Source organism: Emys orbicularis, chromosome 2 (assembly GCF_028017835.1).
Source record: "Emys orbicularis isolate rEmyOrb1 chromosome 2, rEmyOrb1.hap1, whole genome shotgun sequence".
NCBI lineage: Eukaryota > Metazoa > Chordata > Testudines > Emydidae > Emys > Emys orbicularis.
Window position 1 is genome coordinate 177,418,232 of NC_088684.1, and position 15,453 is coordinate 177,433,684.

At 43.1% G+C, this 15,453-nt stretch overlaps 1 protein-coding gene across 1 annotated transcript in view; it reads left to right on the top strand.

Annotated features, from left to right (window-relative positions):
* The window catches only part of TEX10 (testis expressed 10), a 115,151-nt gene that overhangs the window by 84,718 nt on the left and 14,980 nt on the right, over positions 1–15,453 (top strand). Inside the window, exon 12 of the mRNA XM_065398841.1 lies at positions 8,005–8,085. Within this exon, the coding sequence (XP_065254913.1) occupies positions 8,005–8,085 (81 nt within the window). The remainder of the gene's footprint in view (positions 1–8,004; positions 8,086–15,453) is intronic.

Here is a 15,453-nt window from a genome sequence, read left to right on the forward strand (position 1 = left end):
TGGGGAAATGCTGAACAAAAATACATGGTATATTGAATACAAATAATAATGTGAATAATGTAAAACTAAAAAATAAAAATAAAAATTGTGTGCTTCTCCATCCCCTTATCTCTTCCCCTTTGTGTGTATATTGCCTGTTTAGAGCCTGATCCTACCAACATGCACTTGAGTAACTTTACTTATAGAGGTAATCCTCTGAAGTCAGTGGGACTAACTCACAAGAATAAAATTGCTCGCAGGCATAAGTGTTTGCAGTACAGAACCCTTAGATTGTATGCTTTTTGAGTCAGGAACCTGTTGTATTATGGCCAGTACTTAGTAATTTTTAGCTGCTAAATAAATAAATAACTACAAAAAGTTAAAAACTCTCCTCCCAGCTCATCTTTTCATTGTGTCCCTTCCAGCCAGAAGGGCTCAGAATAAGGCTGAGCTCATTTCAGTCTGAGTTCTCTCTTTCTCCTGTCTTTGTCTTTGGAGGTTCAGCTTCTCACACATGAAGTACTGTATGCAGGATGATAAGATCTGCCAGCAGTCTCCCATGGTTTGGACAGCAGGTACAACAGACAGGTTTTTCACATTGGAATAGGGGGAATTTAGGCTGCAAAACAGTGCATGCAACTGCTTGGCGGTAGCAAAGTGCACTTAATCAGCCAGAGTACATGGGCATGCAATTTGCCCCTTCATTCAAGGTCGGAAGGGCAAGGTAGGGATAATCGAATTGTACATGGCCAGCATTCTGGAATACAGAATATCAGTACTCACTAGCTAACAGTCTCGATATTGTCAGGATCATCCTGAATTTCTGCCTCAGTTCTGGGGTCCAGCCAGCTACCTCTCTGTGTCGTCTAGTGGAGAGGTTTCTCCTGTGGTTCCGACCTCCAGTCTGCAGGGACTGCTCTTGGAGCTACCTTTCCTGCTCTTTCTTTTTTTTTCACTTCCCATTGTTTGGCTTCCTTGCTCTTTGGTAGTAGCAGACTAGAAGTGGAAGACAGTCCACACTGGGGGATGGAGGGATTCACCAGCCTGCAGCAGCAATAGTGAGTTTTCAGAATGTGACATTTTAATTATGTGGCTCTCGTTAACATAAGAGGTAGTCAAGCTGCTAGAATGTTGAGCATTGGTTTGAAAATATGCCATTGAATGGTTTGTGTATCCTCCATTGTGCTTATGGTTATTTCCAATATGTAAAATCATCCTTCTGTATAGCTCTGGCTTAATTTATTCAGGTGGGCATTTGATCAAAATAAAAAGTAAACTTGCAACAAAATGCTTTTCTTGAAGCTTAATTTTGATACCAGTTTAAAATGTCCATTCACTTCTATAATATTCTGAAATAAAATTGCTCTGGCTTTGGTCCAAGGGCAATCTGTTATGAGTGTGCCAAAAATGTGATAAATGCTAATTAAATGTAAAATAATGATTCAACTGTGACATTTTAGCATGGAAATTAAACACTATGCAAACCCTTGCCTAAGGAAAATAAATTGTAAGAAAATATACTAATTTTTAAGTGATAATTAAGTTTTCTTTGCTTTTCATTTCCATGTCTAACCAAATTTGAGTTTCAATTTTATAACAGACATTTATTATTGGACAGACATTTCAAACAAGATTTAATTTATATTAATGAAAATAATTGCCATTATTGCTTTAGAAATATGAAAATAGAATTGGACACACGGAATGTTTGTTTTGGTTGAGGGTAAGGAGGATTCAAAGAGAATTGGAAAAAAATGACTTCTAGACAACATAGCACTGGTAATTAAACACCCTACTATTCAGCATTATGATGCTGTTAACTTGCAGCTGTGGGTTTTTCCATCGTTGACTGGGAAGAAGTAAATTTGTGGTGGGAGGTAGTCTGTCAATTCGGGGTTCAATGAAAATACCTCTCTGGACTGACAATACCCTGTCTCTAAGCTGGCACCAGGAGAGAAGCTCTGAGATCTTTATTTTCACCAAGTGGTTTATCCAGGACCTGCTGGGTTTAAGAAGTGGGGTTTGTTTGGCAGTGGGCCTTGTTAGCTTGCCAGTTAGGTCTCTAATAATATGTTGATAGGCTTGGCAGAATTCAACTTTAATTTTTTTAGTAGTATATCTCTTTATTTTTAAACATTTTTTTCTATTTAAAAAAAATAAATTTTCACAGTGGGGGAATGTATAGGGCAGACAATAGGGGAGGTCAGGCAATTGTTTAATGACAGTAGATAATGAAATTCAAAAAGTTAAAGCTTTGTAATCATTAAAACACAAATTGTCAACATCACATGTCAAAATATACAAGGCAAATATCTTGAAATGAAACATGAGTGCTCAAGCAGTATTTTTTCTTACTTGGCCTATCCGTAAATTTCAGTTTTTATTGAGAGAAATAAATGAGCTGGGAAAGGGGGCAGAACAGTGAGGTGGCAAAATTTGCAGATGATACAAACCTACTCAAGATAGTTAAGTCCAAAGCAGACTGTGAAGAGTTACAAAGGGATCTCACAAAACTGGGTGACTGATGGCAGATGAAATTCAATGTTGATAAATGCAAAGTAATGCACATTGGAAAACATAATCCCAACTATACATATAAAATGATGGGGTCTAAATTAGCTGTTACCACTGAAGAAAGAGATCTTGGAGTCATTGTGGATAGTTTTCTGAAAACATCCACTCAATGTGCAGCAGCAGTCAAAAAAATGAACAGAATGTTGGGAATCATTAGGAAAGGGATAGATAAGACAGAAAATATCATATTGCCTCTATATAAATCCATGGTGCGCCTACATCTTGAATACTGCGTGCAGATCTGGTTTCCAATTCTAATATATCTTTTTTGAGATGGGGCAAAGGTACAGAAAAGGGCAACCAAAATTATTAGGGGTATGGAACAGCTTCCATCTGAGGAGAGATTAGTAAGACTGACTTTTCAGCTTGGAAAAGAGACGACTACGGGAGGATATGATAGAGGTCTATAAAATCATGACTGGTGTGGAGAAAGTAAATAAGGAAGTGTTTATTCCTTTTCATAACACAAAAACTAGGGGTCACCAAATGAAATGAATAGGCAGCAGGTTTAAAACAAACAAAAAGAAGTATATCTTCACAAAACGCACAGTCAACCTGTGGAACTCTTTGCCAGAGCATGTGGTGAAAGCCAGGACTATAATAGGGTTCAAAAAAGAACTAGATAAATTCATGGAGGATAGGTCCATCAATGGCTATTAGCCAAGATGAGCAGGGATGCAAAACCATGCTTTGAAGTGTCCCGAACCTGGTTTGCCAGAAGCTGGGAATCAGCGACAGGGGATATATTACTTGATGATTACCTGTTCTGTTCATTCCCTCTGAAGCACCTGGCATTGGCCGCTGTTTGAGGATAGGATACTAGGCTGGATGGACCATTGGTCTGACCCAGTATGGCCGTTCTTATTCTCACCTCTTCCATTTCTAGGAAAGATGATGCAGAAGATAAGGAGAGAGGAAGCAAAGAGCTCCACACTGGCCAAAGAAACCCTTTACCATTGGCCTGTGGTAGACTTGGCATTAGAACTGCCATTGAATCTATAAGTGAGACCAGACATATTCGCCAAGATCATATCCTCCATCTAGATGAGGGGTGGGCAAACTACAGCCCGCGGGCCTGATCCGGCCCCTCAGGGCTTTGGATTCGGCCTGCGGCGCTGCCGGCACCACATCCCTGCAGCCCCCGGGCAGGGGGGCAGAGAGCTCCGTGTGTTGCCTCCAGGCACCGCCCCCCGCAGCTCCCATTAGCTGGGAACGGGGAACTGTGGCCAATGGGCGCTTCGGGGGAGGTACCCGGAGGCGCAGCAAGGGCAGCACACACAGGGGCTGCAGCGCTTCCGGGAGTGGCGTGGGGCCGGGGACAGGGCAGGCGTGTAGGGAGCCTGCCCTGGCCCCGGTGCGCACCGCTGCCACCCCGGAGCCGCTTGAGGTAAGTGTGGCGCCGGGCCGGAGCCCGAACCCCTCCTGTACCCCGCCCCCTAACTCACTGCCCTGAGCCCCCTCGTGCACCTCACACTGCTCCTGCACCCCAACTCCCTGCCTGGAGCCCCCTCCTGCACCCCTGTGCACCCCAACCCCCTGCCACACCCCTCCTGCACCCCAACCCCCTGCCCTGAGCCTCCTCCCGCAGTCAGCACCCCTGCCCTGAGCCCCCTCGTGCACCCCGCACCTGTCCTGCACCCTGAGCCCCCTCATACACTTCGCACCCCTCCTCTGCCTCAATCCCTTGCCCTGAGCCCCTTCCTGCACACCACACGCCCTCCTGAACCCCGCACTCCCTCCTGCACCCCAACCCCCTGCCCCAGCCCTGCATACAATTTCCCCATCCAGATGTGGCCCTTGGCCCAAAAAGTTTGCCCACCCCTGATCTAGACCCAGACTGTGTATACAACTGACCACATGGCTATTGAGAGGGAAGCACTACTCATGGTCTGACTAGCCTCAAGAGTGATTGGGATTCTAGTTTTGAAGTCTGTCTGAAGGAGAGTAAAAGCCTACTCTGTCTTCTGGACAAGGTTTAGCTTGTAGTGTCAAGTAAACGATCCCCAAGGACCTTGGAATTCCAGATACTCTGGACTTTCTTCAGGACAGAGTGGACAAAGGACTCTAGCCCAGATCTGTAGCACACTAGGGGTTGGCCATAAGTCGTACCTTATATGCAGGGTCCTTGGGTTCCTTGGCAAAGAATCTTCAAATACTGAGATTTCCCAGAGCAGTCAAACTGGCTAGACTTGTGGTCAGACCAGTCTTTCTTAAATGGATCTAGTTCTGGTGCTAAAACCCTTAACCATCCACCTGAACCATTTTCATCGGTCACACCATTCTACCTACCCATGAAAACCTGTTTCTTGATTGCTATCACGTCTGCTGGAAGAGTGTTGGAGTTGGCTATTTTATCCATGCAGGAACCTTGTTGTGTGTTCCATGATGACAAGATAGTGTTAAGGACTTCGGAATCTTTCTTGATAAAGAAGAACTGAACTTTCCATGCCTCACAGGAGATCATCCTCCCGTTGTTCTGTCCATCCTACAGAAATGCTGTGACAGATCTCTATGAACATCCAAATTATAAAGATCGCCATCCTGCCTACCACATCATCAAGAAGACTGGGCTTTGTGTTCATATCCTTACCCCAAAGAGTCAATGGCTCTGGGTATCCAAACTGTCTTTAGCCAGATTAATCATATTATGCGTTGTACGGTCATGGAATCAAGGCACACCGCACTGGGTCTTTGACAACTTCATAGACGGAAAGAGCCTCCATTTCCACTGTAGGGATCTGCAGAGCAGCAACATGGTCCTCTGTTAATTCCTTCATTAGACACTATGAGGTGGACTTTCTGTCCTCTTCAGAGGAATCCTTCAGCAGGAAGGTGCTGCACACAGTGATCCAGAAATAGCTTGCCATTTTGGTAGTTAATTTTTATGTGGGGAGACTTTCTTCATCTCAGTCTGTTTCTTTTTCCCTGCCGCCTTCTGTTCATTGCTTGCTACTTCCTGTACATGTCAGAATCATGGGAGACATGGGGCTGCAGAATGAGAATTTTTTTACCCAATAACTTCCTTTCTGCTACCTGCGTCTCCTACAATTCTACCCTCCCTCTTAGCAAAGGGACAATTTTACTTTTATATTTACAGATTAGGGTTAGTTAGCCTGTTGTACATGATGTAGTGGTTGGCATCGACATTATTATTACTAATTATGTTCTAAGAGATTTTGCACAGTTTTGGAATGAATCATCTGGCAGCAAGCTGGAGAAGGGGGTGTGACCAGAAGAATCTCCCCTGCTTTATTAGTTGACATTTGGGGACATACAGTCATGCCTTGCTTGAGGTTTTGATCTTGCTATCTGATATCTGGTTTTGTCAAGGCCAGATGGAGAAGTCATTTCACTTCCTCATTAATGTAGCATATTATAGTGAGCAAAAAGTTGTTTGTTATTTATATTACAGTGCTGCCTAAGACTCCAATTGAGATTTGGACCCCATTGTGCTAAGGCATTGTACAAAAGAGTAGTGTTATGATAAGCCGGGCCTACATATTTACCCTAATTGTGAGCTCAACTGTAAACAGTATGTGAAAGGTAAGATGGCACAATAACCTATCTAAACAAAGGTTTGTGGGGAAAGATGTGAAGTGGAGATAGACTGAATTAGTCCAAACAGAAAGGTCTGCTGATACAACTCAAGGACTGTTTTAAGATCATGCTTGCTTGGTAAAAAGAAAAGTGTGGAACCAGAAATCCATGAACCAAAATTGGTGTGTTGGAAACTAGGCCGTATTGCTGGACAAAATAATGATGGGATGGGCTATTTCGTCCACCATTCCCTTTTATAGGTCCTTAAGGAGAAATTGGGAGAAAAATTGGCTACTGGAGCAAGCTTCACCATCATGATTGCCACCCCCGTTATCTCCTGGGACCCCAGGCTTTCATCCTGATCCTGAGAGATGTCCTGACAAGACTGGACCAGAATGAGGGACCTACATGACATTGCGACCTCTACTGGCTCCAGCTGAATCCCAAACACCACCTGGGATGAAACGGGATTGGACTTTAGCAGCAGTAGCAATGGCTCCAGCCCATCTCGGCCAACTTCTTTTCCCCCAAAGGATAGTTATTACAGTCTTCGATGTCAAACAAGGGGGGTTTTCCTTCTAAAAACTCTCTAGCTAAAGGGAAAGGGAATAAGGGATGTTAAAATGAAAACCTTATTCAGTACTTCACATTTCAAAAGCTTTAACTGTTTTTCTTCTTTTCTTTATCTTTAATAAAAGGTTAAAGGGATTTTTAATAATGCATTTGCCATGGTACTAAGCAGGTTGCGGTCTCTGTATACCAAAACCCGAAGCTTGTTTGACACTGAATGATGGACAGTGACTGGGTTATATTAATGCCTTTTGACGATTTGTTTAATCTAAATTAGTATAACAGTGGTCCCTCCAAAGAGTTTACAATCTAAACAGACAAGACAGACAAAATATGGGATGGGAGACAGGCACAGACAGGTAAAGTGACTTGCCCAAAGTCACACAACGGATTGTTGGCAGAGGTGAGAATTAGAACCCAGGTCTCCTGACTCCCATTCCAGTCTGCTGTCCATTAATAACACATTTCTTGCATCCCCAAAAATCTTTTTCTGCTGTTTTATTTGTACTTGGTGATTTCTGACCCAGGCAGTTTCCTTTGTAACACTAAAGGTTCTTTTTCTGAATAAGTAAGAATACACTCTGCTTCCATGGGTCTGTGTATGGTACTTTTGCTAGGCAATCCTCTGTGGAGGATGCAATTATACTACTGTGAAGACTGAGTCATCAGATTGACTCTTTTTGTCACCTTTTTCTGTCATTATTACTGCTTGCATCTTCCTGGCTGTGTCAGCATCAGGGTGTTTCAGACAGTTTATAAAACAAGATGCCTCTTTCTTGTCACTGCTTTTTATATCCGCTGAGTATGACATACTTTTGTAGGGTGGGGACAGGCAAGATGGGATGTACCTTTCTGTAATATCCAGCTTTTCCCTTGTTGTCCTTCTCCCTTCCTTCCTTCTTGGTGTGTGTTTCTATTCTGTTACCGGCTTGTTTAGATTCTTTGCAGAATTGCTTGGGAAGTTTCCCTACTAACGGGAAAAGGGTGGGGGCCTGTCTGTGTCTTATAGTCAGATGGATTTTTATTCTGTTTTTGACCTTTTTAATTGAAGTCCTAAAAGCTGAGTGTAAGGAACTTTTTGATAAAAGGAGAAAAACAACAGCAAACACAATTGCTGCTATGTGACTTTCTTTTTTAACATTGACAACTTAAATTGTTCAGTGCTACTTTTATGATTTTTAAAAAGGATCAGCACTTTAAGAGGGATAGCTATTGTGTGTCCACATATGCCCATGTATTCATATGTCTGCACACAGATGTATGTACTATAAATATCATATTTGCCTGTCATATATCTGTGTTAAATTCATAAATATAACTGTTTGTTTTCTTTCATTTAAACAGGTGGTATGTCACAGCTTATCCACTATACCTTCACGAAGTCAGTGTTTTGACATCCTCCAGAACGGTATCTGTAAATATCTGGTAAATAACATTTTTGTTGTATTTTCTAAAAGTTGTGTCCAAAATATAGAATGCACTTTCAGACAGCTTTGTGATATTCTGATTAACTCTTCTACCCAGCTCTCCAGTATAGCAGCAGAACTCCAACAGGTATTTTAAATGAGATTTGAGGCCAAGATTTTGAAAGTGACTAGTAAGTTTTGGTTTCCCAACTTAAAGGGCCTGATTTTCAGAGGACACACACTCGGCACTTTCTGAAAATCAGGCCCCTTTTCATATTGGGCAATCAAAAATGAAGTCATCCAAAATCACCAGGGTCACAAATGGCCCTGGTAGAACTTCCTCTGCTGAATACTCACCAGGATGTTGTGTTGGGACCTAATACACTAGACGCTGGTGCTCTTAAGCATCTCTTAATCTAAATAGGTCGCAACACTGTCCTTTGGCCTCTGGCACATTTCCTAGGCACAGGCCGTCTCTCTCTCACCCCTTTATGGAAATGGGCCTTGTGTCCCAGCTGCCCTAGGTCCCCAGGACCACTGCTGACCCCTCAGGCTTCCCAGGAGCACTCCTTTCCCCAGAGTTCCACCTTGTGGGTGGTCTTTGTTTACAGTTGAACAAAGGTATGTGATAGGTGAAGCGCGCACGCACACACACACACCACATCTATCTCAAAGAATTCTAAACACAATTACACTTTACTTAAGATAGCACAAAAGAACTACAAATCTAAGAAAAATAAGAAACATACATTTCCCTGCACTACTGAGCATTCTTTGGGATTTGGGTCAGTGTCCTTTTTGGGTTTTAGATCCCCTCTGTGGACTACACTCCTTCTCCAGCACATGCTTCTCTTCCTGTTCTGGTTGGTGAGAGAGAACTGCTGCACTCAGACCCGACCCTTTTATCACCTTCAGTCACCTTTGCCGTGTGGCCAGCCTCAAACAGCAGGTGATCAGTTGCTCACTTACCAGTCCCAAGGTGTCCAGACTTGAAAAACTGCTTTTCCCTGAGCTAGGTAGTCACCTTTGTCCAGTTGGGCTCCATGAAAATAGATTATCAAAGTTTAATGAACCTTCATTGTTAGCCCTGTGACACCAGCCCTTGGGGAAAAAAAAGACAACAGAAAATGCAACAAGCCCCACATTTAAAATTGAGTTTGCAGTCTGGCACAGACACACAGAAAGAGTCGACAATATCTAACAATTCATAAACTCAGCACAGACAGATTTCCCAAATCATCATAGCTAATCATTCTTTTTTAAAAGAAATTGCCATAGTACCATATATACTCGTTCATAAGCTGAATTTTTTTTAGTAAAAAAGGGAAGCATCAGAGAAGGGAGTCGGCTTATGAACGGGTATAGAGAGGGAGAGGTGGGACACAGCCCCTCCCCCCAACAGAGGGAGCAAGGAGAGCAGCACAGCCAGCAGAGACAGAAGGGAAGCGGGGCCCAGAGTGTCTCTGCTTCTAGCTACGCTGCTCTCCCCAGCCTCCGAAGCAGCTGCAGCATCCTCCCCCAGCCCTCCCCAGATAAGATGGGAAGGGACGGGATGGGGAGCGTGAGGGGGTCCCGGGCTAGGGGTGGGGTCATGGGGGGGGTGATCACGGGGTTACTCCCCTGACTCCCAGCTTCTTCCCCCCCCCCCCCAAAATTTCCCCACCAGTTGCTGTCCCGGCCCGTCAGGGTAAGCAGCTGGCGCACCGGGACACTTTGTTTACTTAGGTTTACCTCCGTGCCTGCGGACGCTTGAGGTAAACAAACCATCTCTGCCTGCCAGCGGCTTATCCTGATGGCCCGGGAGCCAAAGTTTGCCGACCCCTGAATTATAAGGTCGGCTTATGAACGGATTATAAAAATTTTCCATTTTTACTTATCCATCTTGTGGGCTTGTGGGGGTTGGCTTATAAACGAACCGGCTTATGATCGAGTATATACAGTACTTATTTTTCAGAATTTCTGGTCTACAGCAGTTATGGTAATGGCAAGTTTTTTGAGATATTATAGTCAGTGTGGATCCCACTGCAGGCGTGCATGCACCTCATACACGCAAGACTGGATTCTTTTCACTAGGTGCTTGTCAGGGCTGTGCATATGCTCTGTGCCTCCTTGTGTTCAAGGGCATAAAAGGCGAGGCAGGCACGACCCTCCCTGAGTTCCCTCTTACTATCAGCGAGATGGAACTGTGGTGTCCTATCTACTGACAACTGTAGCGTAAGCTTATCTAAACTTCTGAAACTTTTTGGGACAACCTTCAATCCTTTACTTACAGCTTTATGGACTAAAACAATGAGGAGTCCTTGTGGCACCTTAGAGACTAACAAATTTATTTGGGCATAAGCTTTCGTGGGCTAGAACCCACTTCATCAGATGCATGAAGTGAAAATACAGGATCAGGTATAAATGCATGAAAGGATAGGAGTTGCTTTACCAAGTGTGAGGTCAGTCTAACGAGATAAATCAATTAACAGCAGGATACCAAGGGAGGAAAAATAACTTTTGAAGTGGTAAGAGAGTGGATTGTCCACCTTGAAATCTTTTGACCCAATCCCCCTGCATCCCCTCTTGGTATCCTCTCATATAAAGAAATAAAGGGAAGCATTGGGGTTCTATCATAGAGTCTCTATGGATAGAAATTTCATGCTCTAGTAAAAATATAACATTAGGGATCTATTATCGACCACCTGACCAGGACAGTAATAGTGATGATGAAATGCTAAGGGAAATTAGAGAGGCTATCAAAATTAAGAACCCAATAATAGTGGGGGATTTCAATTATCCCCATATTGACTGGGAACATTTCACTTCAGGACGAAATGCAGAGATAAAATTTCTCGATACTTTAAATGACTGCTTCATGGAGCAGCTGGTACGGGAACCCACAAGGGGAGAGGCGACTCTAGATTTAATCCTGAGTGGAGCGCAGGAGCTGGTCCAAGAGGTAACTATAGCGGGACCGCTTGGAAATAGTGACCATAATACAATAGCATTCAACATCCCTGTGGTGGGAAGAACACCTCAACTGCCCAACACTGTGGCCTTTAATTTCAAAAGGGGGAACTATTCAAAAATGAGGGGGTTAGTTAGACAAAAGTTAAAAGGTACAGTGACTAAAGTGAAATCCCTGCAAGTTGCGTGGGCCCTTTTTAAAGACACCATAATAGAGGCTCAACTTCAATGTATACCCCAAATTAAGAAAAACAGTAAAAGAACTAAAAAAGAGCCACCGTGGCTTAACAACCATGTAAAAGAAGCAGTGAGAGATAAAAAGACTTCCTTTAAAAAGTGGAAGTCAAAGCCTAGTGAGGCAAATAGAAAGGAGCACAAACACTGCCAACTTAAGTGCAAGAGTGTAATAAGAAAAGCCAAAGAGGAGTTTGAAGAACGGCTAGCCAAAAACTCCAAAGGTAATAACAAAATGTTTTTTAAGTACATCAGAAGCAGGAAGCCTGCTAAACAACCAGTGGGGCCCCTTGACGATGAAAATACAAAAGGAGCGCTTAAAGATGATAAAGTCATTGCGGAGAAACTAAATGGATTCTTTGCTTCAGTCTTCACGGCTGAGGATGTTAGGGAGATTCCCAAACCTGAGCTGGCTTTTGTAGGTGACAAATCTGAGGAACTGTCACAGATTGAAGTATCACTAGAGGAGGTTTTGGAATTAATTGATAAACTCAACATTAACAAGTCACCGGGACCAGATGGCATTCACCCAAGAGTTCTGAAAGAACTCAAATGTGAAGTTGCGGAACTATTAACTAAGGTTTGTAACCTGTCCTTTAAATCGGCTTCGGTACCCAATGACTGGAAGTTAGCTAATGTAACGCCAATATTTAAAAAGGGCTCTAGGGGTGATCCCGGCAATTACAGACCGGTAAGTCTAACGTCGGTACCGGGCAAATTAGTTGAAACAATAGTAAAGAACAAAATTGTCAGACACATAGAAAAACATAAACTCTTGAGCAATAGTCAACATGGTTTCTGTAAAGGGAAATCGTGTCTTACTAATCTATTAGAGTTCTTTGAAGGGGTCAACAAACATGTGGACAAGGGGGATCCGGTGGACATAGTGTACTTAGATTTCCAGAAAGCCTTTGACAAGGTCCCTCACCAAAGGCTCTTACGTAAATTAAGCTGTCATGGGATAAAAGGGAAGGTCCTTTCATGGATTGAGAACTGGTTAAAGGACAGGGAACAAAGGGTAGGAATTAATGGTAAATTCTCAGAATGGAGAGGGGTAACTAGTGGTGTTCCCCAAGGGTCAGTCCTAGGACCAATCCTATTCAATTTATTCATAAATGATCTGGAGAAAGGGGTAAACAGTGAGGTGGCAAAGTTTGCAGATGATACTAAACTACTCAAGATAGTTAAGACCAAAGCAGATTGTGAAGAACTTCAAAAAGATCTCACAAAACTAAGTGATTGGGCAACAAAATGGCAAATGAAATTTAATGTGGATAAATGTAAAGTAATGCACATTGGAAAAAATAACCCCAACTATACATACAACATGATGGGGGCTAATTTAGCTACAACGAGTCAGGAAAAAGATCTTGGCGTCATCGTGGATAGTTCTCTAAAGATGTCCACGCAGTGTGCAGAGGCGGTCAAAAAAGCAAACAGGATGTTAGGAATCATTAAAAAGGGGATAGAGAATAAGACTGAGAATATATTATTGCCCTTATATAAATCCATGGTACGCCCACATCTCGAATACTGTGTACAGATGTGGTCTCCTCACCTCAAAAAAGATATTCTAGCACTAGAAAAGGTTCAGAAAAGAGCAACTAAAATGATTAAGGGTTTAGAGAGGGTCCCATATGAGGAAAGATTAAAGAGGCTAGGACTCTTCAGTTTGGAAAAGAGAAGACTAAGGGGGGACATGATAGAGGTATATAAAATCATGAGTGATGTTGAGAAAGTGGATAAGGAAAAGTTATTTACTTATTCCCATAATACAAGAACTAGGGGTCACCAAAAGAAATTAATAGGCAGCAGGTTTAAAACAAATAAAAGGAAGTTCTTCTTCACGCAGCGCACAGTCAACTTGTGGAACTCCTTACCTGAGGAGGTTGTGAAGGCTAGGACTATAACAATGTTTAAAAGGGGACTGGATAAATTCATGGTGGCTAAGTCCATAAATGGCTATTAGCCAGGATGGGTAAGAATGGTGTCCCTAGCCTCTGTTCGTCAGAGGATGGAGATGGATGGCAGGAGAGAGATCACTTGATCATTGCCTGTTAGGTTCACTCCCTCTGGGGCACCTGGCATTGGCCACTGTCGGTAGACAGATACTGGGCTAGATGGACCTTTGGTCTGACCCAGTACGGCCTTTCTTATGTTCTTATGTTCATTGGAAGATAAATCCTCCAAAGCTCATTTGGTACCGAAGACGTGAAAAGGAGCAGACTGTGTTACAGCAGTCTCAACTGTTATCGGGGCCGGTTTCAAAGGCCCCACTGCTGATGACAGCTCAGGTATTGGGGGAATGATTGTTGTCTGTGGAACCATTATCAGCATCGGGGCATCCACCAGTACTAACTGGAGTGCTGGCACTGATGGTGCAATACCCATTGAAAGACTAGAAGAGTTCTTTGGGGCTCTGTCCCCTCCCTGATAGACACTAGTGAAAAGAATCTGGTCTTGTGGGCATGAGGCACATGTGCACTTAGAGTGGGTGTGATGTTCCCCTCTGGTGTTATCTGAACTGGTGATCTGCTAGGTCACTCCAATCCTTGACTCTGGGAGCCAGCCGTACCCTGCTCTGCTGTGAGAACCCCCACTCCTGGGCTGTTCATGCACAGCCTCTGGCATGTAAGCTGCTCCCAGCTACTTGCAACCGAGTGACACTAGCCAATATCTCCAGTCCCAAACACAATCCTAGGAACCTCCATCTTGCAGTGTCCAGTTATGCCCGCTGGACGTTGCAAGCATATATGAGTTTGTCAATTTAACAAAGAAATTGATATGCACCAGGCTTGTTATCCCAAGGGGAGCCTCAGACACGCTTCAAACCAAACGCACTGCTTCAGGTAGAATAAACAAACAGATTTATTAACTGTAAAGATAGATTTTAAGTGATTATAAGTCAAAGCATAATATGTGGGATTTGGTCAAATGAAATAAAAACAAAACGCATTCTAAGATGATTGTAACACTTTCAATGCCCGTACAAACTTAGGGCTTGTCTACACCACGCAAGTCAGCGTGTGTAAACGCTCTTTGTCGGCACTTTTGCCGACAAAATACTTCCAGCCCTGCAAGCGGCGTTAGCTTTGTCTGCAGGAGAGCATTGTGACATCCCCTAGGATACAAGCTGGATTTTTGAACAGCGGTGTCCCCTTAATTCTCCAAACCAGGGGTCTCTTACACTGATTTTCTAGTGAAAAGCCGCCTCCCCAAGCTTTGATCTCACACAGCCATTAACATGTTAAGATACACCCAAAATTACATAAATTACAAAATTACTGCTCTCACAGTCACTCATGAACAGATATAGGGCAACACCCACATACTCCTCAGTCCCATAACTTTTGAAGTGGTAAGAGAGTGGCTTGCACCCCAGAAATATGTGTCTTACACTGCTCAAGACCTTTTGGACAGTGCAAGCTCATAAATCAGTCATTTTATCAAAGAAAATGAATATGCACCAGCCCTTGTGCATATCTGAGCAGAGATTCTCCAAACACTTCAATCAAAACACACTGGTTTAGATAAGAGAATAAAAACAAGTTTATTAACTAAAGAAAGATTTTAAGTGATTATAAGTGATTAAAAGTATAGAAATCAGATTTGGTTACAAAAGAAGTAAAAGATAAAATAGCTCTTTTCTAAACTTTATCAAACTAAGATTTGAAGCAAACAGCTCTTCTCACCTCTCTTGATGTTGCAGGCAGTTCACAGTTCTTAGTACACTGGCTGGATTCCCTTCCCAGCCTGGAACCAATCTCCCCAATTCAAAGTCTTTCAACCAGTCTTGTTTCAGTAAAGATGGGGCAGGAGAGAGCTGGCCAGGGGCCTTTGTTCCCCCTTTTTATGTCCTGATCCTTTTTACTGAAAAAGTCCTTGCTCTGTCCTGGGGTCAGGCAGTTCCATGGCGTACGTGAGCTGCCGACTGTCCTTCAGGTGAATAGTAAATTTCTTGATTACAATTCCCCTGCTGTTGAATGGCCAATTAAACAGTCACTGGTCTCTTAGCACGTAGCTGGGTGTTGGCCACCCCTTTGTTGTCTCTGAAGAGCTAGACTGTGGGCGTTCCCCAGAATTACAACATGTTCCAGTAATTAATATATAGCAAAATCTCATATTTCCATATATAGTGTTGATACACACATTTTAACAGGACAATAATATTCAGCAGATTATGACTTTTCTAGTGATACCTCAC